At 37.8% G+C, this 25,927-nt stretch overlaps 1 protein-coding gene across 3 annotated transcripts; it reads left to right on the top strand.

Moving 5' to 3' along the window:
• Positions 1–1,637: 1,637 nt before the first annotated feature.
• Positions 1,638–25,544, top strand: LOC121422848 (ATPase family AAA domain-containing protein 5-like). Of its 3 annotated transcripts, XM_041618069.1 has the most exons (19): positions 1,638–1,839; positions 6,640–6,764; positions 8,195–9,982; positions 10,524–10,818; positions 10,992–11,267; positions 12,289–12,437; positions 13,775–13,931; positions 14,646–15,017; positions 15,779–15,973; positions 17,094–17,263; positions 18,104–18,369; positions 18,878–19,007; positions 19,807–19,900; positions 20,624–20,688; positions 21,046–21,648; positions 22,090–22,636; positions 22,679–22,727; positions 23,757–23,897; positions 24,681–25,544. In XM_041618069.1, exons 2-19 carry the CDS (start codon positions 6,714–6,716, stop codon positions 24,772–24,774), a joined length of 5,442 nt encoding a protein of 1,813 aa, XP_041474003.1. In that variant the 5' UTR covers positions 1,638–1,839; positions 6,640–6,713; the 3' UTR covers positions 24,775–25,544. The 3 variants fall into 3 exon arrangements, with proteins under 3 accessions (XP_041474003.1, XP_041474002.1, XP_041474001.1); XM_041618068.1 differs by having other exon boundaries at positions 10,527–10,818; positions 22,090–22,727; XM_041618067.1 differs by having other exon boundaries at positions 1,640–1,839; positions 22,090–22,727.
• Positions 25,545–25,927: the final 383 nt, after the last annotated feature.

Here is a 25,927-nt window from a genome sequence, read left to right as displayed (position 1 = left end):
TAGTCTCCCAGGAGGAGAGAAGTGGGGGGGGGGTAGAGATGGAGGGAGGGGTTGCTAAATGTTCTGTTGACCTTAAGCCCATCAACTTACTTCACCTACCTAAGTCATATTACCCCCTCTTCTCCTGACTGTCATGAACACATTGTTAAGATCCACATGATCCACATGATAAAGCTGCACTAAACATTGCAATTCATGATCACTCATGCATTAGATTTCAATTTAATAACGTACGAAATTTTCACAAACAACAAACTGATAACATCTGATCTTTAACTCACCAAATAACCTTCAACTTTGCAAGTACCAAACAAAAAATCTGAAAGAAATTGGAAGGCTAATTCCAGCCCACCCTAATTTGCATACCCTCTGTTTCAGTGGGCAGTGCTCGCTCAAGCATGAAAAATTTTTCAACTTTTTGGTGTCATTTGAAAGTTGACTTTATTGGCTTTCCATATCTATAAGTCTTTTCCCCCAAAGTGCTACATTTTTTATTTGGCAGCCATTTCAAAAGTGTATAGTTTTTTTTGGGACGCACTGTATATAAGGACATAAAATATCAAAGAATTTTAGCTCGCGCTTCGTGCTCGCATTATATATTAAGAACACATGAGATACCTTGTATTGTTTATATATAAAATCTAACATATACTTAAAACTTCAGTCTTTTGTTAGGACTACTCCCTTTAAATCCAAACAAATCAGATTATAGCGGCCAGTCGAGAAAAATGTTGATGGAAATATATCCCCCCCCCTGTTGGCGAAAGCTGGATCCGCCCCTGATTTCCATTTTTACAGATTTGACAATCATTAAGGACCAGTTTTACTGAACCATAAAATGTTAGAACAATTGTAATTCCCCATGTTCATGGAGGAAGAAAACTTATTTCACCTTCCAATGAGGAGAAAATTAAGCTATTTCATATTTCATATAATAGAATACAAAAGAAATAGTGAGTGACGTCATCAGTCCCCTCATTTGCATACCGACCAGGATGCGTATATCAACTGTTTTGTGAAATTTGGCAAAACTTTAAAATGTCATAACTTACCTATTTTACATCCGATTTTGATGAAATTTTCACTGTTATAATATGCTTGTTAAATTTTTCTCATTTTATTCAAATCAAGTTTTTGTTGGGGTGGACTTGTCCTTTAACAGAATTTGAAGATAAACTCAGAATAACGATAAAATTTGTTGATAAAAAAAATTTGATCGTTTCTTGAAAAGTAGGGGCATGATATCATTTAGGGGGGGGGGGGGTGATTCCTGGGTAGGCCTGTCCCGGAGGCCTGTACAGCTCACCCTCACCCCTCTCCAAAATGTTGTATTATAATTTTATGTTATGGATACCCGTCCCGCCCCCCCCCCATATTTACGCCAGTATAGGAGGAGACCGCATTGCCCCGGACTCCTTCTTGTTTGAGGGGGGGGGGGCGTTTCGCCCCTTCCTTCCATTCTTCCCCGGGTTTTTTGGTGTGGGTTGACTTGATGTGAGGCAAGACATCGGCCCTATTTTTGATCTTTGTTAAGGTCAAACTTTTTATACAAAATAAATACAGTACCGTCGTTTCTGTTGAATTAGACTGTTTCTCGTCGTTTCTGCATTTATTTGTCGTTCCCATACGTTCAATGTACAACGAATTGTGCATATGCAGAGTGACAAACGCCTGGATTGCTATTTATGAATTCGCGCACTCCAAAATCCGCGGGAGAAGATTTCAGAGAGGTGTAATTTGAATTCATATCTGTGAATTACTTGTTTTGAATTTTAAGTGCCACTTCAGGCTAATGCCTGATTTATGTACCGTATCCTTGGATTTTGGAGTAGAGCCAGGGTAAGCATGACTCGCAATTATATGAAACGATAGTATGTTCACAGCGGTTTCATTTTTACGATCACCATCTTCACAATCGCAGCTGGCCGGCATCGGAACCAGCTCAAGCGGTATCGCCTGCAGCCCCGGCTGCTCCGGCGTTCGGGTCTTGGGCAGTAAACAATCCACTAGCGGAAGAGTGCGAATTCTGACCAATATTTGCTGCCTAACGTTACACCGGAAAAGTAGTCAATTTTTTGTATTTTATTTTGTTTTGGTCAGTATAATGCATGTAAAATTGTATGTATAATGTAATGGCTTGCATGCTCAGGTCAGGAGCTAGGAGTGAGGCTGAGCATGACGCCATGAGCTGAAGTTTTTTACTTTTAGAGGAAGTCTGAGCCTGAGGAAATCGGAAGGATCTGAATTAACACCTCAAGGCTAAAAAATTAAGTTCTGCAACTCAATTTTGAGGGATGATAGGCATGTTTTGTTACTGAAGTCTAAGAGCATGAAGAGATGATACTGGTATGATAGTGATACCAGCATGACCAGTGGTACCATTGAAAAGCTTTAAAGGGGAAGTTCACCCTGAAGAAAACTTTGTTGCAAAAATAGTAAAAAATATTGGTGAAGGTTTGAGGAAAATCCGTTAAAAAGTAAGAAAGTTATTAGAGTTCAAAGTTTTGGATTTGTGACGTCATAAACGAGCAGCTGCTCCATGTGTTATGTAATATAAAATGCATGAATTTCAAATTTTGCATGGTTCCTGATGACTTAATTTTGTTTTCTATTCATGATCGGGTGTGAAATAATTTGTCCATTGATATACAAAAGGTACAGTGAAAACCATTTTCAATTTTCTGAGAAAATGACATTTTATTGATTTTTTACCATTCGCTATGTAGGAATGCTGCTCGCATATGACGTCACAAATCAAATAATTGAAATTCTAATAACTTTTTAATTATTTGATGAATTTTTCTCAAACCTTCGGCAATATTTTTTATTATTTTTTCTGCTATTTTTACAATAAAGTTTTTGTCAGGGTGAACTTCCCCTTTAAATAAGAGATCTAACGATCATGACGATAGCCAGGATAGGCCTATTCCTCTTTCACAATGATTGATGTGATTACATGTTGTATGATGGTGGTCCCCAAGTCTGCGCACCTAATGATTTAAGTTGAGATTTAACATGATCTTCTTTTTATTTCACAAAATTTTTCTGTCAATAATATTCCTTATAATTATAAGAAAGACATATAGAATTTTCTTTAAAAAACCTCAGGCAGTCATTTTCAGATTGAAAAAAAAATGGTACCCCATGTCTGCACACCCATTCACTTTGCACACGATTCAGGTATTTTAAAAAGAATGGCTGCATTTTGAGGGCATCACATAAATCCCCAAAATTCATTATTTTTCCATCATTTTGAGTCAGATTTTTTAATGCATATCTGCATGTGTAAAGTTTGTGTTCGTTGCGTATCTTCTTTTACCACATGTAGAATGGCGCAGATATGCGTGTACGCAGACAAGGGGGACTGCGCAGACTTGGGGGAACTTGCAATGTGTGCATATCATGGAATTTGCAGTTACCCTGAGCTGAATGAATTATTGATATTATATAGGGAAAAGTTGAAATGAAATGTTGCATAATGCATTGTTTTCTAACTAGTCTCCATATTTTATAGAATTTTGACTATGCAGATGGGCCCGGGTGACAATGAATGCAAAAGCATGAAAAGTGCGACAAGACTGGTATTGGTAAACAGCTTGAGGAGGAGATGTTTTGTCATTAAAAATTTAAGGTTGAAAGGAGTGGTTTGTGATGTGTTACGATCGTTTGCATGCGTAATCGGGTGTTTCAGATGAAAACTATAAAAGATTAAACTTACATGTATGTGTGATTAATGTTTGCTTGGAGTTGGAATAAGAGCTCTCATAAAAATTCATTAATAATGAAACTCTACGGTTTATTTTTAATTCAACATCCTAACTTTTGGAAATGTCAAGCTAACTAAGGTTCAACATTAGTCTTGTCTTGTCTTTCCGTTAATGCCCACAATCATTATATAGATTATTATGGCGTATGAACATCAAGATTGACTTGACCTGAATTTTGCCGGGACCGGCAGGTGCAATACACCAGGTGAACACCCTACTCTATGACGAATAGTGTATTGTTTTTTAACATGCATAGGTTGTGACTCTCCTATATGTACGTAACCAACATTTGCGTCCTTTCCAATGGACGAAGTGTTTTCCAACTGCATTCACACCTGCACCAAATACAGTGGTGAGGCACGCTATTAACACGCAACGCTATAGCATCAGATTTTTGTTAGACGCGTTTCGGAATGAGCGGGGCTTGAACCCCTCACGTTGAGATCTACGATCTTATCTGAACCAGGCGCTCTAACCGACTTAGCTATGCTGCCTCGTCAACATTATTCCAAACATATTCAATCCAATGTGCAAATGAGAATTTTACAATGTGTAGATTTTCAGGCATCAATGCATCAACATCATCCAAACTCGGTCCATCTTAAAAAAATAGGAAATTTGCACCCGGTAATTGGAAAGAACAAATTTTGCAACATTTCATTTTGACATTGCTGCATATTTATCATGTCTGTGCATTTCATGGTAACATTAGCATTACAAATAACACATGATTGTAAAGTCTAAGAGGAATATTCATGCTTTCCAATGATACCACTTTTACATAATGATGATGACACACAAACAAATTTATTACTGCTCAAACTTGAGTTGCAGAACTTTTTTTGAGGGGTTTAGACAGAAACTATTAAACGTTAGATCTACATGTACATGATTTAACTTACATGTAAGTTCTGAATGGAGGCGCCGATTGTTTGCTTCTGAAAGTGAAACAGCAGATTTTTCAGTCTAATGCAGAAGACGCATTCAATTTTCTGTTCCGTTAAAGCAAAGTTGAAAAACAGGAAAAGGAAACAAGAAATTCAATTCTACTTTTTTGTCAAACTAGCAAAATCTAAAAGTTTGTAAGGAAAAACAAGAAAACAATTTTTTTTTCATTCCACTTTTACAATACATCTTTAACATTCCTGATGCAAATTATTGATCAATGACCATTTTTCTGTTAGTGTTTTACATGTATATCTCAAAATCAGAATCAGTTTTCACTCAATAGTTAGTTTTTGCTTTTTCTGTTTCAAAATCAGAAAACAAATATCTGATAGTACCCTGTCCTTGATTGCTATTGCATTAGCCAACCTTAAGCAGATTTCCTCAACTGTAATTGTTCACAAATGTCATAGCAAGTCTCTTGGTCACATTTCAAGGTCAATATGCCCACAGCTTTCCTGAATATCGCAATCGGGAAAGGCTGTATCTTGGCTCGATCTCGACCTGGTCGAATCCTCATTCAGACACCGCTTCACTTGGCATGCATGGCTCCAGTCCACATCAAAATTATGGTGAAGCCAAGCAGAGTGATGTCTGACTGAGTTCTTCCAATGATGACGTCGAGATGGAAGCCGAAATATAGCTCTGTTCCCAATCATATTCAGAAGAGCAGTGGGCATATTGACCTTGAATTATGATTGAGAGACTTGCTACATGACATTTTCAAACAATTACCGTTGTAGAAATCTGCCTGAGGTCGGTGGTGTGAACCTGCATTCTGAATAATCATCAATTGGTCAGATGGTGCTCGTGTGACAAAATATATTTTTCCACTCCATATTTCAATTTTCACGGGAAAAAAATATTCAGAGCTACTGAATTAGCGTTGAGCATGTGCAGTTTCTCCCCAGCAAATTATCCAAACGATACAGCGCTAATGCAGAGTCTCAGGCACAACGAACAGTGCATTGTCTCTATTAAAGAATTTTCTCTGTCTCTAAGAACTTAATGGGGAACCCTCGCGGTGTAGCAGTGCAGACACTGATCAGATTTTGCTGACCTTGTTGGACAAATATGGGCCAGATTGGTGATACAGGCCAACCAAGGACAAGACTACAATGAAATCTTACAGAGATTCATCATTCACTCTTGATAAAGAGATATAAAGCCAGGGCTGCCATTATTGGATATAAACTTGTGTGTAGTTGAGAGTGAGATTCCCTTTGCATAGGCCAAAGATATAACTTGGGGATCGACATAAGTAAGATGAATAGAAATGCATGCAAATTAAACAAAATTTTAGAGAGAAAATATCAAAATAAGCAATTCTCACTAACACTTAGAGAGAGTTGGCAGCCCTGTAAAAGGCCTTTCTTTCAAAAGTAAAAGTGGGAATTATCTTCGGCTCAATTGGACTGGCAATTTTTGAATTTGCAATTTTCCTTGGGGCTTAGTTAGCCCATCAGAAAAATTTGCCAGTCCAACCTCAGGAATAGTTCAACGCTATATTTTCTCAAAGCCTGGTATATTTGTATTCTATACTCAGGTATCCTCAAATTGGCAAGAATCTTACTAAATTAATTACAGAGTGCAATGTGGAGATGTACAAAAAACAAGTTAGTGTAACTTACAAGAATGCATAAAATGGCTATGATGGGTGACCAAACTTCTCATACATTTCAAATTAATTCATCAGGCTAAAGCTGTTTGTAAGTTAAGAATGACTTAGTGTACTACTGGTGGCTCCTTCGCTTCCTATGCTAGTAGCAGTAGCTGCTGACTTATCACCTAGGAACTTGTTTCAGTCCTGTGTAAAGTCAGTTATAACTTTACAAAAAAGCTTTATTAAACACCCACCTGATGTGGATGATCGGCTGAGTCAGGTCAGAGTCCTCTAAACTTGTTAATTTTCTTTTTTGTTTGTCAGGTTCTTTTTGAGATTCATTCTTAAGAAATGCTGTAATGTCTTGAGGAACCTGTAACTTTGACGATAGACCACTCATGATTGGAACCATGGAGAGAACACCGGAGGATGATCTTCCCCTTGAGAAGGTAACATTTTCAGTGCAGTTACAAATAGTTATCATACAAGAACTTTGCTTTTGGTTTTGAAGTACCAATTATGGTATAAGTAAATGATTACATTAAAAGTCTGATGTTTTGGGCACCCGGGCACAATCCCCGAACATACTGCATTAAAATGAATGCAATGTTATCTTGATGAATTTTGTGACTGAACAAGAACTGCACATATTCTTTTACTTTCTATAAAGTATGAAATAAATGGGAATGAAATAAATGAAAACACAATACAATGATTGATTTTCCTGTATTCAATGAAAATTGTGAATATTTTTTTGTCTCATGTGTCAAATATGCTAGAAAGAACTACAGTAAGTATCGGACTATAAACCGCACTCTAAATTAACCTTGCCCCTATTTTCGGATGAATCACAAAGTGATTTTATCTCCCTATATATGCGTATATAAGAAATTAAAGAACCAAAAATAAAAAATGTGAAGAAAAATCAAAGTATTGTTACCGGTAAAAAGTAAGGGGAAATCAGCGCTTCATCAGTTCATCTGCAACTGATCATGAAAGACATTGTCTGACATTATTGGCCACTTATACACACAACACTACCATTGTATGTTGCAAGTATGGTACACATCAATATACCATGATACCGATACCAACATCAACACTAAAAAATAATGCATATCAGTGCATGACAGAAAACATCAAAATACTAATTCAGGTAATCATGAAATGCATGAAGTTGAAATTATGACAAAGTTTATGAAACTGAAGCTTTATTTTGTGTACCTTACTACATGGCACAAAATTCAAATAAGACCAATTGTCAAACAGAATAACTGCCACGGTAAGGTGAATAGCTCCAGCTTACTTTGACTTTGCGATAAACGTGCAGGTCTTATTCAGCTGCGCTGTGCTGTCAATTGGCGTCTGTCTGAACTTTGCCGCTTTGAATCAATGATAACAACTATTCATTATTCAATTTCAGTTTAATGAAGGTAGGTGCTTTTGTTACCGTAATCAAACTTTGATGGACATTTATTGATTAAGATACCAGTAGTCATAGTCGCTTCCCATTTTTACCCGCGGCTCATACCCCTCTAAACGACATTGCCCCAAGTGGTTACGCTTGGCCACCCAACGAGTTGTAAACTGGTAGTGGTCTTGGTTTATTTTCAGGCTTAGTTTGGCTCGGCTCAGACCTAGCTCTGTGGATTTACCACACCCCGAATTTTGGCTCTTGCCCACCAAGGAAAAGGTGCGGTTTACAGTCCGATACTTACGGTAATGAATTAATTTGAGTTAAGTGTTGTTTGTTTAAAAAGGGTATTATACTTCCATGTTTTGTAAATAACAGTATCTTGAATTGTCCCTCTGTTCTCAAAGACAGCACTTAGAAAAAAAGAATTGTATAGATGTACTTATGCATTTCTTCACTTTCCAGGAGGACTCTACTCCAAAGCTGAAGAAGGCAGAAGCAAAGACACCTTCTATTACAAGCTTCTTTAAACCACCAATCAAATCTTCACCTCTGATGCAAGATGGCAAAGCAGCAGACCTCAGAAATTACTTCCAAGTGACAAAGAAAACTGCTGGTACAGGTGAACCTAAAATCTCATCTGATCAGAACTGTAAAGAAGATTTGTCTGTGAAAACTGAAAAAGCAAGTCCCGCCGAAGATGGTGATGGTAAATTGAAAAAGGGTAAACGACCAGTGGAGGGTAAGCGGGTCAGCAAGAAGCCTAAAAAGCACAAAACAGATTCAAATCCTGCAAATGCTGATGATGACACTGATTTTGAATCCCCTCCCAAGAATAGGAAAAAGAGAAAATCAAGATTGGATTCAGATTCCATAGCTGATTTTCTTGACACTGAAGACTCACAACAGAGTCAGAACACTTCGGAAAATGTGGAGTTACAGGCTCCAAAAGAGCAAGATAAAATGGAAGTCTGTGGATCAGTTGACACTGAGGTAAAGTGCAATGGGGAAGATGCACTGAACACAAGTACCATTGTGTCATATGAAGATTTCTTGAGAAACACTATGGAAGATGAGGAGGATCATGGCGAAAGTGATATTGAATTTGAGACCAAAACTTCAGTCAAGAGTGTTGGTGAGGAAGAGACAGGAGATGATTCTCTTGTTCCTGAAGATGCTGATCATCCACCGGATGCAGTCATGCTTACACCTCCTGATTCAAGATGTTCTCAAGGAAGTCCAACCAGTGACCAACCAGCCACACCACCTGGTAATCAGCCTACAAAGAAAGAAGAAGATACCAACGAGGATGACAATTGTCTTCGTAAGGTCATCACTGTCAAAGCCCAGGTGCATAGTCCTCTTGATGGCAAGGATAATGAGTGTTCTCCAAGCACCCTGCAGATGCTCAGACCGGAGACAGATTCCAGGAAAGGAGGGCTTTGTCCCCGTAGGTTGATTTCTAATGTCAGCGTGCTCGACTCCAGTCCAGAGCTGTCACTCATATCTGTGGAGACAAAAGAGGAACCAAAGAAAAAAGGACCAGTGTACAGCATCTTTCAGCCAAAGGCTACAGGTCTTAAAAAGGATGTTACCAAGAAGGAATCTGCCAAAGAGAACAAACAAGAAGAACTTGCTAAAGAATTGTCAAAGCAAGAAGTCAAGGGTAAAGATGAAGATGATAAAAGCACGCGAACAAAAGAGAAGGAAGAGAAATGTGATTCCTTTAAAAAGCAGGAAGTGGACCAGAACATGGTGAAAGAGAGTGAAGAAGTGGAAGTGACTGTGAAGCAGGATTCATCAACTGGAAAAAATGAGACAGTGAAAAGGGCCAAGGAAGGAGCAGTAGCAATAGTTGAGAGTCCATCACCAGAAAGTGTCATTACTTCCAATCAAAGCTCAAAGTCAAAATCTTCAGTTAAGAACAAAGACAAGAGAAAGACTGAGAAGGAATCGTCGATACCTACAAGACGTGTTCTAAGGGCTAGAGTTTCCAAGGCATCCACCGATGCAGATTCTAGTCTGGAAGAGTTTGATAATGTAAAGCCACTAAAGACTAAAGCTCGGAAGCAAACCAAAAAGCCAGCATTGAGTTCCAGTAAGGTTTCTGCAAAGTCTGAGGTGAAAGACAAGAAGAGAAACTCAGAGAGGTCAAAGAAAGAACCCCAGAAGTTCAAGTCTTCCTTGCTGACTGAAGGAAAAGGTCAAGGGTCAATCAAATTGAAACTAACTGCCATCAAAACATCACCAAAGGTAAGATGGTATCATTTAGATGATTGAGATGTTTGTGTTAGAGCTCTTTTGAAAAAGAAAATAATTGATGAATGATATTTACAAAATAGGCAAAGAAAACTTTCTTGCATGTAGTGATTTTTTCTCAGAATTATTTCTATTCAAATATTGCAATTTTTAAAGAATGCATTATAAATAAACAATAGAAGTACAGATTGATTTTATTTCTCATGTCTTTAATTCAACAATAATGAGAATATTCAAATGCATGGAAGAAAAAGGAACAATTTCTCAAGGAAACTTTAGTGTTTAAATGAGGTTGGTGACAACTTTGAAAGATATACTTTGAAAGGGATTAATGTATGGTGTTGAGTACACTGTGTCTGACCATTCTCTCGGAATTGGAACAAATAATCGATGTCACAATAAGGTTGCAACTTGCACACAGATGTTATGAAGAAACACACAATTGCTTATAGATGATACCTCCAAGGCTCCCTCCAATCATGGACTTTTACTTCCATCGTCCAGTCAAAGATCATTGCATCATTTCTCTTTCCAGAAGAATAGCAAGGTCACCAAAGCCCAGCAGCTTCTGCAGAAAGCTAAGAAAGGCCACCACCAGACCACGCTGGTTCCTAAAACCCAGACGTCAAAACAACTTGTGAAGAAGAAAACTACTCAAGCAACATTCCCTCAGTCTAAGGTCATTTCGACAAAAGCCATGAAAACCAAACAGAGAGCCAAGATGGAGGAAACTAAAGAGAAAGGTGGGAAGAAGATTGTAGATGGTGAAAAGACACAGACGCCAAGGAGAAGATCCAGCTCAAGAAACAAACCAAAGACTCCACCCAAACGTGAGTATATTTGATGTTTGTATGAACACACCATTGATTTCACCAAAACTTTAGTATTTGTTTATGTTTGTCTCAAGATTCCTTCCAAATGTGAATATATTAGATATTTGTCTAAACACACCAAAGAATCCATCCGAATGTGAGTATATTGAGTGCTTGTATTTCATTGACAGCTGCAGCAAAATTAGCACCCATCTTCACAAAGCAAGGTCAACTCGCTGCCGCCAAGAAGTTCAAGCAAGACAGCATCATGGCAGCCATGGCATCAGAGTCCATACCAGTAGACGAAGCAAGTAGAGACAGTTTGATAGATCCAAAGGAAACCATGACTGAGCTCAGTGGAATGTCGTTGGGATTCAACATGTTGGAACAGCTCAAAATGGAACCAACGTTACCACAGAAGGATGACGGTGCACAGCTTACAAAGGCGTGTCATGTATTGCAAAGAGGTAAGCATTTATCCAATTATGTTTAGACATGGTGTCTACATGTAAATCAGGGTTGCAAGTAATTTTCATCCTCAAGGGGTTCTTGCCAAAATTCAAAGGATACTTTGTTGTGCAATAAAGAATTCAAATGCAAATCTTATCATTCAGCTGTACAGGTATGTAGAAATCCTTCTAGATTATTATCTTAATGTAATATTCTTTGATATTGTTTTTGGCAGCTCTTGGGTGATACTAGGGAGAAAAAACAGAAATTTTATCACTCCAAAGCTTGGAATTTTAAGGGGCGAGTTTGGCTTCCTTCTGACTTTGCTAAGGCCTGTTTTTAGAACAAGGCCATTTCTGTATTACAGCACAATTTTAGGTTAATATAGAAAGGAATACAAAATTTTAATGAGGGGAAGGGATGGGGGGGGGGCAATGAGGCCAATTTAAGGGGATCCAAGGACATGACCTTGAATTGATTTGAACCCTGTTTGCTTTGTGTTTGATTTCATTTGAATTACATTGGATCTGTTTCCAATTTGACTCATTTAATATTTTAGTTCAGTTCATTTCAATTCTGTTCAACTATGCTGATGTTGAATGGTGTCACAGCCAGTACCATTAGTTTAGGTTACACTGATAATGACAACACTCAACAAGTAGACAATGAAATATTCATACAGTGTTTGATGATTACAAGGTTTATACTACCAGAAAGAAATAGGACAAAAGTTACAAAACAATAAACATTAGGAAGAAACACAAATTGAGAAAGTAAAGGATGAACTAGTCAATTCAGGAACACTGCACAGATTTATGTAGTTCAATATAAATATTTTTTTTGTAATTTCTTTCTTCTTTCATGAAAATACTCCATTTGTTCTTTAGAATTCTCCTCAACCTCTTGTCTGTGACCAAACAAGGGGCACATTAAAAAGTATGCAAATCCATATCTATTGAAGATAGTTTCACACCTTATGTAAAGAACTTTTAGTCTTGCCTGCCCATATTTGAACCTTATGTTTCCCTTTCGTTTCAGATGATACAGATCCATTATGGACGTTACCCAGTCCTGGGTTTGGTAAATGGAAGCTGAGGGAGAATCTTGAACCAAACCCAAAGATCAGTCCAGACATAAAACTGGCACCATCGTCTCATCCCTCTCTATCCAGTAGTTTGAAGATAAAGGTACGTTTGCCAGTGCAGCAGTCCCTTTGAATGAATGAATGAATTAATGAATGAATTAATGAATGTTATTTTGTTTCAATTCTGACAACAACAGCAGTAAATTATTTTTTACAAGTGAAGTGGAAAGAGCAAAATGTAACTAATTACAGAATAATATGTACTGCTACATTATTATGGCACATTACAACATGAAGTGGAAAAGAAATGTGGTGACCTACACATTTACACATTTGATGCTTTGTATAGGTATCTGCAGAATGATGATTCAGAATTCAGGGCCAACTACTGTGTGTAAACAATGACTTGACCTTCAACACTTTGTCTGATCAGAATATTGTGATTGCCATTGCCAGTAACCATTAAAGCAGATACAAACCACAAGCCTCAATACTAGCATCATTTCAAGTCCTCAACTACAGTTCTCAAATCTGGCCAGGTTACTCAGCTATACTTCGACATTCTGAGCAGTGACGTCTAGTAATATAATAATCCCACTTGAATGATGAGACACTAGTATTAATACTCAATACATTCATATAATCATGTTACCAAGTAGTAGCTTTAATAGGACAGAAAACAAAAATATTGTGCTAAAACCAAAAATCACTGTTCGAAAATGCAAATTGATATTTTTTGTTGGGATGTTGCTTTTATCATTCATTTTAAATCATGTTTTGTCCAAATTTTTTTTTCAAAGTAATGTTTGATGTCAAGTTTGGGAGGAAAAAAAATATTTAAACTAGACCTGGAAGCGGCAATAATTTTTTGTCTCGCCTGCATAGCAGATCAAGACTATAGGCGATGCTTTTCCGATAGCGGTGTTGTCAACATTGAAATTAAAGCAAGGTTAAGTTTTTGAAATGTCATCATAACTTAGGAAGTAGATAGACCTAGTTCATGAAACTTAGAAATAAGGGTTATGGTTTATCACTGAAGGTCCTGCCTGAGTTTCAGGTCACATGACAAAGGTCAAAGGTCACTTAGGGTCGACAAACTTTGGCCATGTTTGGGGTATTATTGTCATCAAATTTGGTACCCTCAGGTAAAATGTGGGCAGGGTCATTATCGCCTTGATAATTGCTTTTATTTGTCAAATTTCCATGTGAGCTCTATATATCGCAATGATGGATGATGCGGTGGGTTCGGGGGATACATGTGCTCGGCCGCGCGACCCGCCGAGCATCTCTAGTTCAGTAGATGTTTTCAAAGTCAGCACTGCTGCTATATCGAATTGCATAATGCAGGCGAGACTGCCAGAGGCGTTCCACTTGTTTCACTCTGTAATATGATATATTAATGCCACATACATTATTGGTTTGTGTTGGGTTTTTTCACAGGGTTTTGTAGGTCATCCACCGATCAGTGAGGTAGATAAAAAAGCTGTGTTTGATGAAATTCTTCAAGCTAACCCCAAGTTCCCTGTTCAAAAGATCTTCAGGATGTACTTGGCAAAGAGACATGGAGAAACTCTCAAGAATCAGCAAGACAAGCCTGGTAAGTATCTCTTAGAACAGTGATGATGGGGATGATGATGATGATTTTAGCTTGCATGCAGCTTGAGCGCCGCGATGAGCATGCGTGCAATGCATTTTATTATGAAATACAGGTTTTGGGAAAAAATGCTTTTTTTTTATCACAGAATACAATTTTTCATTCCCAGAGGTTGGCAGGTCTGAGATGATGATGATGATTATGATGATGATGATGAATAAGAAGATGGTAATGATAGTGATGATGGTGGTGCTGGTAGTGAATTATAAAAGAAGAAAAAATAGTACAAATTTGAAAATCTCAGTAGAAGTGATTTGAGTTGGAGCTTTGACTGCAAAAGTGTGATGACCATAGCAAGAAAAATTTATTTCAAAATGTTGTAAATATTAAAGAAGAGAATAATTCTTATTTTGCTTGAAATTTTCTAAGGTATATCTGAAAATTAGAGTATAGTTACTTACATTATTATTGGTAAAACAGACATTTCTACAACAATCAAAGAAAAATCTGTAAGAAGTAACCTGTGTCATGTGAAAGGGCATCTTGGTAACTCCAAAGTGACTTTATTAATGTTTATTTCGGTATCAAAGTGCTCTATTTCTTCCTCTAAAGAGTTCGGTCATTGCAGATGTAGTTCTGAATACTTACATTTTACATCGGAAAAATTAATTTCACACTTGATTGTCATGTATGGTATTGCTGTTGTGCTTCATACAGTTGCAGATGTTCCAACCGGTGACCAGAATCCCAAAGAAGCCGCTGACCCCACAGAGAGCATGCCTGCCAGCAAAGGTTCCAAGCTGACCAGAGGCAAGCGGAAAGCGGAAGATGCAAGCGAGGACAATACAAGAAGAAAGATGGCTCGGCGGAGCGGAAGGGGGTGTGCCAGAAGATCTCTTGAGGCCAGTCTGGATGAGCCTTCGGAAGGAGTTGAGATGGAGGAAAGGTCTTTGAGGAGATCATCCAGGAGGAGCGGTAGGGGGGTGTCAAGGACGGAGGAAGCAGAAGAAGGCAAGGATACTGATGGGAAAAGTGGAGATAATACAACAATAAAGGAGAATGATGCTCCAAAAGAACCAATTACTGAAGGTATAATTTTCATGGTATCACATCACAATTTACTCCTCATTTTTAAAGACTGCCAAGGAAAAAGTCTTTTGTAAAGCAGAAATTTTACAGAATTTAGTTGAGAGCTTTTTTATGACCAAAAATGCTAAATAAGCTAAAAATTATTGAAGAATGCAAACAAAAAGTCTTTTGTGAAGCAGAAAATGTACAGAATTTTGTTGAGAGTTTTTTTATGACCAAAAATGCTAAAAAAGCAAAAAATTATTGAAGAACTTGACATTTCTCACTTCTAGGGGATGATTCACAGAGATTTAACTCTGACGTAAAAAAACCCTGCATGTGTGGAATATAAAACATCACCCCATGGATCAAATCATGCTTTTGGATATGCCCTACAGCATATTAGTCAATTAGATTAAACATTAAATAACCCATGTGCATCAATTGTCACTGGCATATTTAACATTTAGTATGACATAAACGTTTCTGAACACCCCCCCCCCCAGCTTATTGCGTAAACTTAATTTTATAATTAACACACATAAAAAGTCAAATATTCAAATTAAATTTGATCTTCATAATAAGTACACCTTTAAGAATTCAATTTAATTTCAAGAATTTTTATTCAAAATGCAAGCTAATTAAAACAGGCCCCTTATTGATTTGTAATGATGGAGACAGCACAACTCATAAAAATTCTTGTTCAGTTTTGGAGTCCTGAATATATATGTTTTGAAATGGTCTGATGGTATTCATCTTATTTGTTTTGTTTTTTTCTTCAGAGAGTGCTGAAGAGAAACGACGAGCTGGGATACTTTGGACTGAGAAGTATCAGCCGACTGCTGTGTCGGACATGATAGGAAATGCCGCCCTCTGTAGGAAATTTAGCTCATGGTTGACGGAATGGAAGAAGAAAACTCAAAGGATGAAAGAGAAGACAAGGAATTCCCGAGGGAAAGACAAGAAAAAATCTAAAGGTAAAGAGAAGATGAAAGAGCACATTTATACCCCCCCCCCTTATGCAACTTATCAAAAGTCTATGCTGCATTTTTTTTAGCAGGAATCCCACTATGAAGGCGCCATGCATCTTTTCATGGCAGCTATCCTGCTTTCCACATCATTTTGTCTAGGATGAATTTGTAATCAAAACCTGCTTGTTAGATACCTGCAGAAAAAATCACTCTGACTTTTGTTAAAGTGCCTATACTTATGCCTTATTCTTGTTGTTTTTTTTTCATTTGAATGTTTTAATGTTTACAGTAGATTGGTGACATCTTCCATTTTTGCTTTAAAAATTTCATGAGCAGAGCAGCGATATCCCCTGTAGTATCGTTTGAATTGCTAAGCCTGACATGAACTACTTTAGTTTTGTTTTCATACCCATAATCTGCTTAATTTAGAATGCACTCATGAACCATCAGATTCTATCAGTTTTGCGCTCCGTTCAAGCCACTATACCAAAATTCATAGATACTTTTGTGTTTTCAAATATTTTTTCATTGAATAAGGATGGCCCTTTAGACTGAAATTCCTATACTCGCATTTCGCTGTGCATAGGCATGGAAGCTTAACCAGAATATATGTTGTGAAAGTATCTTGATTAATATACAAATAATGCACGTAAGCGCATGCATGCAGGGCCAAATAATGAACGATGTGCGAGAAGAGCCAATGGATATACCGCACCGAGGTCCGCAGGACCAAGTGCGGTATATCCATTTGCCGAGTCAAACACAGAGTTCATTATTTAGGTCCTTTATGCACAAGCATGCGTGCATTGTTTGTTTTATACAACCCCTCACCCATGTTTCTGAGTTGCCCCGAATGATATATTTGATTTAATTCTAGATAATTCCAGAACTCGTACTATCCTGCACTCTGGCGTCAGAGTGCAGGATAGTACTTTTGGTATGACGTCAGAGTGCAGGATAGTGCATTTTTGATGCAATAGTGCGATACGGTGAATGTCATGTGATCCGATTTGGACCAATCAGATAACAGAACATTCTTGGGAGTTGTATAATACTGGTTAATCTAGCCTGCTGACTGTATCAAATTATCAGAGGTGTTTGGTTATTTGGTGTATTTTCTCTGAAGGTTCCAGGATCATTGACAGTGATGATGAGAGTGACGATGACTTCTACTGGAGTGAGGGTGAAGATAGTGAAGAGGAAGATGGATTATGTAATACCATTCTATTGTCTGGTCCACACGGGGTCGGGAAGACATCTCTTGTCTATGCCTGTGCGCAGGAACTAGGATTTGAGGTAAGTAATAAGATCTATGACATTTATCATACATGTAGTTCTGTTTTTAGACCTTGAACATTTCATTATTTTTCGGGAAAGCACACTTTACTCTTAGCCTGATTTGTTCGACTAGAGTAAGGGCCTCTGCACACCTTACGACTGGAATAAATCTCGATTTGTTTGTCTCCTGAAAATGTGGAGGAAAAGTATCTTTTAATTTCAGGTACAAATTAACTGTAAGAATACTAATGTAACAAGTTTGGATGATTGCAGGCCGTAATTTTGGAGTGAAGGCCAAATTAGTTTCAGATAGTAACCAATCATATGAATGCTAATACGTCATTACGACTAAATATTCAATATTCACTTCTAATCTTATAAGGATGGTAGCCTAGTCACCGATATGAAAGTAATTATTAGTACAATGATTCAGAATCTTGCACCATAAGCTGTTCCATGTCTCAGGTTTATTCACATCAGTCTGTTAATACAATGACCAGTCATGTTGTGAGATTAGGATGATTTATCAAATAAAAAGGAAAACGTACAATATCTTCACATAATTTCTTCTGGGCATTAGAATTATTATCTATGTCACCTTTGAAACAGTCCAAATGCCCTCAGCTATGCCTCGGGCATGTTAGAACAGTCCCAAGGGACATCATCCTTTTAATTCTTACTGTTGCCCTTCATTATGTGTATTTTTGTATACAATGTTACTGATGATTTAAATTTGCAGTCCATAGCAAAAAAAAAAGAAAACAAATTTAAGTGTTGAGTAAAGCATGCACTAGAGACTGAACTTATTATTTTGACATAATTTTGAAATTTGTTTTTATCTCCAATCCCTTCTATCAGGTATTTGAAGTGAATGCTTCGTCACGTCGCAATGGTCGTCAAATCCTTGCAGAGCTCGGAGAAGGAACTCAGTCGCATCAGGTTGCTCGCCAGCCTGGCGTCTCCTCGGCTAAATTCTTCAATCTTTCTCCAACAAAGTCTGGCTCTAAGACTACCTCCCCCAAGAAGAAGAAGAAGCCTGTCCTTCCGAAAGCCTTTGCTGGGTTTGTCAAGCTTGGAAGCTCGTCGAGCGTCAGCAACAAAAGGTCTCCGGTTAAGAAACCAAGGTAAGATTGAATATCAAAGATTCTTAATTTGTTTCATACTCATTTAAATAAAATATGTCTAAACTAGATTTGTATACTCTGGGGTGTTTTTCAGTCCTCTATTAAACAAACAACTGTATATTGTAATAGCAAAAGATTTTTTTTTTTTCTAGCTACTTGGTCATATTAAACAAGAATGCATTTCAAATGTTTAATCTTTATTTACCTCAATAATGTTGGATTTGAAATCTTCAAAAATTGGCAAGAAACGGGGAGTAGATGGGTAAAAATCGTTGCACTTTATGTTATTTAGGATCATCGATACCTTCTTTTTATGTTAAGAATCCTCAAAAGAGAAGTTTTTAAATCTTTGATCATTTAAAAAAATATACATTTACATCAGTTTTAGAACATAGTGAATTGAAAATATGTATAGTAATTCCACAGATTCTCAAGTAGTGCAGTAGTGTTTCTTTGTTTAATAGTTTTGTTTGATTATGTTCAAACCTATTTCTTCTTTCTCTTTTAGTGTGAAGAAATCTCCTAAGAAGGCCATCAAGAAGTCTCCTGTCAAGAAAACCTCATCCCAGCAAGCTGAATCTCAGACTGGAATCACCAAACCTAAAATCACTTCAACGTCATTAATCCTCTTTGATGAGGTTTGTATCATGTTTAAAGGGCAAGTCCTCCGCAGAAAAAAGTTGATTTGAATAGAAATTGGAAAATCAAACAAGAATAATGCTTAAAATTTAATCAGATCTGATGTAAAATAAGACATTTGTGACATTTCAATGTTTTGCGTTATTTCGCGAAACAGTTATGCGCACATCATGGTCAGAATGCAAATGAGAGAATCAGTGACATCAAACACCGCCAACCATTTCTGATTTTATTGAAATTTACAGTGTTATACTTGTATGTCATTTTTTTTCCAAGTCAGCTTTTGTTGGGGTTGACTTGCCCTCTGATAACAATAAATAATGATAATATGAAATATTTTCATAGGAGTTAACAATGTTTCTAAGTGCTACACTATTACCCTGGCTTTAGCAGGGCTACTCTGATTGGTCACTCAAGGAAAAAAAGATTTTTCCTACCAGGTACCCATTTACTACACTTGGATGGAGAGTGGTAAATGTAGATATATGCCTTGCCAAAGGAAATGTGTGCTGTGGAGGGATTTGAACTTCATACCTTGTCGCTCAAGGTTTGTAGATTGAGCCAATAAGCCACAACACCTCCATGTTTTTTTTTTATACATGTAATTGGATGTGAAATGCTGGTGGTTAGTACTGTTACAAAGTCTGTGAGAATGACCACGCAAGTTAGATAAGGAAATTTAGTTCTGTAAGTGGTTGATATTGACACTGAATTTCTTATGTATTTCTTCATATAAAAAATCAGAACCAATCTTCTTCAGTTTGATAGAACTATATTTTATTTGTCTTTTTCGTTCAGGTTGATGTGATATTTGAAGAAGACAAAGGATTCCTATCCACTGTGATGTCATTTATGGAAAGCAGTAAAAGACCTATCGTCCTGACAACATCAGGTAATTTGAATTTTACAAAAAAAACATAAGCAACAAACGTGAATGAGAGACCTACTTTTCTACCTGTGAGTTGATAACTCTTTCTTCCATAGCAAGTGCCATGAGTCCTCACTTATGGTGCTCATTCAACCAATGATCTAACCAATGCCAGACCTACTTTTCAACTTTTGATTTTATAGTATAGCAAGAACTTTGTGACTGAAAATTCATAGATTTAAGAAATATTTAATTGAATGGGCAACCTAAGAGAAGGTAAGAAAAGGGGTTCAATGACATTTGCTCCAGTGACAATTGCTCCGATGGAATATCTGCACCTTAAGCCAAACATAAAACCTAATCTACAACACTAAATGAACCCCAATCCTTATCTTTACATTATAGTGATCCAAAAACTCTATTACTATCCCAACTTTTAATGTATACCCTCTGGGATAAAAAGACCGGAGCAATTGTCGCCAGAGCAAATTTCGTGTCACTAGAAAAGGAATCAGGGGAACTGGCAGTGGGATCCTAGGAAAATCTTGGGATTGTAATCACAGCATAATAACCGATGCTTTAATGGAGCAGCTGATGATTCATAATTCTGCATTTCATGCAATGAACATCAAGTGGAGATTGATGTTTTAAGTTATATATCCCACAATCAGAGAATGAAATATGATGTGTTTGTTTTCTTTGTTATTGAATCTGTGGATTTTTGTAACCTTTTTTCTTTTTCTTTAGATCCAAGGTTTTCATTTAGTTTAACTCCTAGATATGATGAGCTGACCTTCAGATTACCGCCACTGGTAAGTCTTCCAGTTTCAGACAACCTAAAATATTTGTTTAAATCTAGGCTACATTTCTTGTAGAAATTAAGTATATGAAATCTTTTGAATTTATTATTGGAATGCAAAGTGTCAATTGTCCTGGGTGTTTCATCATTTGAATATGTAGGGCAACTCCAGATACATCCAATCCCTTCTATTGAGGAGGTTCATGAAATGATATCTATGCTTTCTAGTTCATATAAGTTTTAATACTCTCAGTTTTTCAAGATTCAGGAAGTAAGAGATATTGAGGTCAAACATACAATTCCGAACATTCAAATTATTTTATCAATATAAAGTGATTTCTTTTAAGTAAACTTCTCATTTTGTTCTTAGAACCCTTTGGTAAGCCACCTGAAGCTTCTGTGCCTCGCTGAGGATGTGGCCATCTCACATCAGGACCTGAGATTGGTTGCAGAGTTCTTCAATCGGGACATCAGGCGATGTATTCAGCATCTTCAGTTCTGGGTGTGTTCTGGAGCCACGCCCAAGAGTGACGGCATCAAGCCGGGACCAGACAGGAAAGACAAGGAGATGAGACTTGAGGTGGACGATCATTCAAAGAATCTTGAACAAGAACTGCCAAGTGGTTCTTTAGTCTCTAGGGATGTTGACACTGGTAATGACAGCGGATTAGGTCGAGCCATTGAGGAGCTGACCCAAGAACTGATAGACCTTGAGACAAGGATCATAGCAGTTGGAGAGTATTATTCCATGAAGGGGTACAAACCTCAGGATGTCTTGAAGGTGATGAACGAAATGGGATTAACCACTAAGGAGACACCCAAAGACACTTGCAATGGAACGGACAATATTCTTGAAACCTTAGGACAATGCAGTTTCAGGACGGGACTTGGGAATTACTGTGGGCTTTTTGAGAGTATTGCTGGACTTGGGAATGTGGCCGGTCCAGTGATAGATTCATTAGGTATTTTGAAGGTTAGTAAGATATGATTTATACGCTAAGTTCTTAGGTTTTCAAGATGTGATAACCACAGTTGGGAAACCTGACACAGTCTATGCATTGAGATTAGTATTGTACTTCGACCCTGAAAATGAAGGTGCGACGTATTTGTGCTCGTTAAAAATAGAGATTAATACTAAATTTGAATTTATTCTCCCTCAACATTTTGGAGGTATCAAAAATTTAAAAGTGCATGAATAAGTGGATGTCTGTCAAAAAGCCCTCTTAGACATTTATGTCTCCTCCTCAAGACTTCCCGATGGTGGTCACTGATTTCTGGGCTTTCAAACTTTTGCATAGGGTCAGCCCCACACAGGTAGAGGTTTGTTCCTCTCCTGATTACTTTGAAACTGGAACTTGTAAACAATGATTTCTATGCATGTGACAGATTCGTTTATCAATTTTGTTTCTTGCAGAAGTTAGATGACCCTGTGATACTAGGTGCTATTCTTCGATCATTCCGTGATCTTAGCATTGATGCTGTTCACTCTAACCTACCTCAGATTCTCTCCTCAATTCGTACCTCCAAAGACACCAAACCGTCCAATCAGAATTCATCTAGTGAGTCACCTGACCAAGAACTAAACAAAGATGAGAAGCAGAAAGCATCAAAACTTGGTGGTGAACTGATCGACGTCATGGCAGAACATGCCAACAGAATTTCAGGGATTGATACATTGTGCCCTCACAGTCTAAAACAAGACAGTCATCTTAATCGCTATGGCAACAATGAATGGTGGCATCCATTGCATATGCCTGGGTTGAATGATAGAGAAGGCTGGTTAGGAGATGATTATGAGCTTGTGGACTTCTCTGATTCCAGAGGTGAAGATGCAAGTGTGGATGTGAGCTGTTGCTTAGAGGCCATGTGTTTGAGGGATTGTGTTAGGAGATGCAGAAGAACTGTTGTTGAAGCGAGACAGGATGAAATCAGATGGAAGGAACAGAGCATCTTACCATCAGATGAAGCACTGCTACGAATAGAACAGAGCATCTTACCATCAGATGAAGCACTGCTACGAATTAAGGACATCCCATTTGAAGCAACATTGAGGTATGTGGGCTTAGCTCATGTGGGCGAAATACACTCATACCTTCTCACGAGCCAAACTGTCCTTACCCCGTTGGATTGAATGGCAAGTTAGCCCGACCTTAATTCCCTGCCCTGGGGTTTCTGTGCTCACAACATTTTGGCAATGTGGTCAATCCAATAGTATGGAACTCTTGTGGTATTTGACTCTGTGGTGTTTCTTCATTATCAGTTCCTGCCATTTATTTTAAGCCCCCATAGAATTTTTTTTAGGCCTGTCCATCCATTAACAGAAAAATAATGCTCAGATGTTCAAAAGTTGAATGTGTACTGTGTAGAAACACCATCTTGAATAAAGGTCAAGAATAAATTCAGAGTACTGAGGTCAAAGTTCATAGCTTGCTGCTTATTACTATGAACAATGATTTTAGTGCAATAAGGTGGGGCATCCCTGTGTTATAATGCATGAACATGTCACGTCGTGTTTTGGTTTGGGTTGCGGGGTGGTAGGAGTGAAGTTGGTACCACTTAACATTTCTTTTAAAGTTTAACAAAGTAATGTGTTCAAATGTATTGAATGATGAATACAGAAGTAAACTGAAAACGTTTGTTTAACTGGTAGGTTTGAAATCTATCAAAATTCATGGCATTGGATGCCTTAGACCCTGTCATATCATTACAAACTTTGCATGACTTGCGGGTAACTACTTTTGCTACCCGCAGATCGCCCACATTGACAGTATCTCACACGCATTTGCCCACAGAAGTGCACGCAGGAAGGTTTTGAGCATTGTTGTGGGTGAGTTGCGGGCAATCACCCGCAAGGCTCGCAGGGAATGATGTGACAGGGTATTCAATGTTTGGTCTTGATGCCCCTCTCATTGGCCATGAATACTACTTCTGTGACCTTTCAAATGCCATTATACAGAGATGTGTGCTAAAGAAAAGACACCTTGTCATTATCTAAGGCAAGAATTAGAGATCCAGTATATGAAACCTCTTTGGAATGAAATGATCACCAATTTATTTTCATGGTTTTTTGTTACATTGTAGAGAAACAAATTCTTCAGTGGTACGCAGACTGCCAGACTACATGTATACAAATCATTCAGCCTTGACACTAGACTATTTACCTATGCTCCGAGGGATCTGTCGTCATGAGGAACTCAGAAAAGAGGCCAATCTCAAGAGGAGGTAGGTCATGATGGCCAGTTACGGCCACACGGAAATGTTTTAGCACTAACAGTGGGCTAACAGAGGCACCAGGATCCGAAAGATTTGACCGGACCTACTGTTAGTTCTCTGTTAGTGCTAATGTTTCTCTGTGGCCGGTACAGCTGTGTTAATTGATTGACTTGAAAGCAAATCCAAATTCCTCTCGAGAAGGAATTTGGACTCGAGCACCATTTTACAAAGACTTAGAATTATGGCAACCAGTGTAGAAAATACATTAGGGCGTTGAGCGAATCCACCGACATGACAGCCCAAATTGCCTCTAAAATTTCACCAGATTGTGTGCTTTTGAGAGACCATCTATTCAAGAGTTGCCCCAGCAATTCTGACGAACAATATTCAAGAACAATTTTATAATCACTATTCTACATATGACAGTATTTTCTGCATAATTGTTCTTTGTACAAAAAGCATCCCCTAAATTGAAAAAATAGCCCCCAATCTTCAACAATCACCCCAATGTAAAAAAAAAAACAGCAGCCCTTGAAAATGAAAATATTTCCCACCGAAATGGCAACTTTGCCATTTGGTAATTACCATGGAAACCTTGATACATACAAGGGATCAGGTATATATACTGATGGAATTGCATCTTTTCATGATAGTTTCTGTGAATTGTGTGGGGAGTTCATTTCAGAAATGTACATGTACCTTTTGGAACCCATGCTTAAAGCTACAATGTACTGTTCTATTTTATCATTGATCTAATTTATAATTTGTATTTGTTTATCATTTTCTCTGCAGGTTCTTCCATTATCTCGACAGTATATCATTCTGTTTGAAGCCGGTAACACACCTCAGTCTAGCTAGTGTTCTCAATCCTGGTCATCAACACTAGTCTAAGGCAATCTCTTCTCTCAGGGAGGCTATTGCAGCAGAGAACATGTAGAACCACATAGCTTCCAGGGACCCCAGTAGATGGGACTCTATACAGGGGCTTTGTGCTCGTGACATGTGCAATGCACACACAATTTTCCTATGACATTTCTTTTTTTTTCAGGCCCTGGAGCCGTTTGCCTCTGGCGTCCCTCGTAATATTTTTTTTCTTTTAGACCCAATTCCAATGTGACACAATTTGTCTGAAGGCTCAAATTATGTTATTGAACATTGTCCCAAGTAAACAAGACTATGGAATGCCAAATGTGACTGGTGTCAGATGTTTTCACCTCTTGCATAGTTAACACTACCAATCACCAGTGGTGTACAAGTACGTGGCATTCCATCGATCTTCACCACTTGCTTTAGATTGCAAGAGGCAATCAGTAACATGTGATTTAGACGTCATCACCATCACAATGGATAGCGCTATCAATCACCAGTGGATAGAGCAGTACTTACACCAATGGTGAACAGTCGTTCACACATGTCATCACGTTATCACCACTTGGGATGGACAGTGAGACCAATCACCAGCAGGGGGGGGGGGTCCTGTCTTATCTAATTCTAAGTTTTACTGAGTCTTTTGCTCTCATGATCTCGTAAGCTAATTTTCAAATTTCACTTATTTTTTCATACCTCGATTACTAAAACCATTGAATAATCAGAATCTAAAAAGTATTAGTCACATTTGGCTAGATAAGTAACTCGACCCTGGTTTAATGTGGTTGACCCACAATGCAAAAACTGATGGATGCTTTAATATGTAGGTTCACACATCAGGTGTTAATGTAGCCAGATATTAAAGTTGTAACTGCCGTGTTGATCCGAGGGTCCATCGAGCTGGTTCCCGTCATTTCTTGCATTTCCTTTTTCACATAAGTGGAAATGGAGTTAATTTTGAACACTGCTTTTTCGGTTGGATTTCTTGTACAAATTGGGCGAGATATCTGCACACAATTTCCTATTTTATGAATGATGACAAATGGTGTAAATTCTTACACTTTCAGTTCATTGTTGAAATTATGTTGCATAAAATGAAATGCGGAAAATATATCATGTGGATTGTCAGATCTTGGGACTGAAATTCCCAGTCTGGTAATAGATTTGGTTCT

Source organism: Lytechinus variegatus, chromosome 10 (assembly GCF_018143015.1).
Source record: "Lytechinus variegatus isolate NC3 chromosome 10, Lvar_3.0, whole genome shotgun sequence".
Taxonomy (NCBI): Eukaryota; Metazoa; Echinodermata; class Echinoidea; order Temnopleuroida; family Toxopneustidae; genus Lytechinus; species Lytechinus variegatus.
Note: the sequence above shows the minus strand (reverse complement) of the source record. Positions and strands in the feature narration are given on the sequence as shown.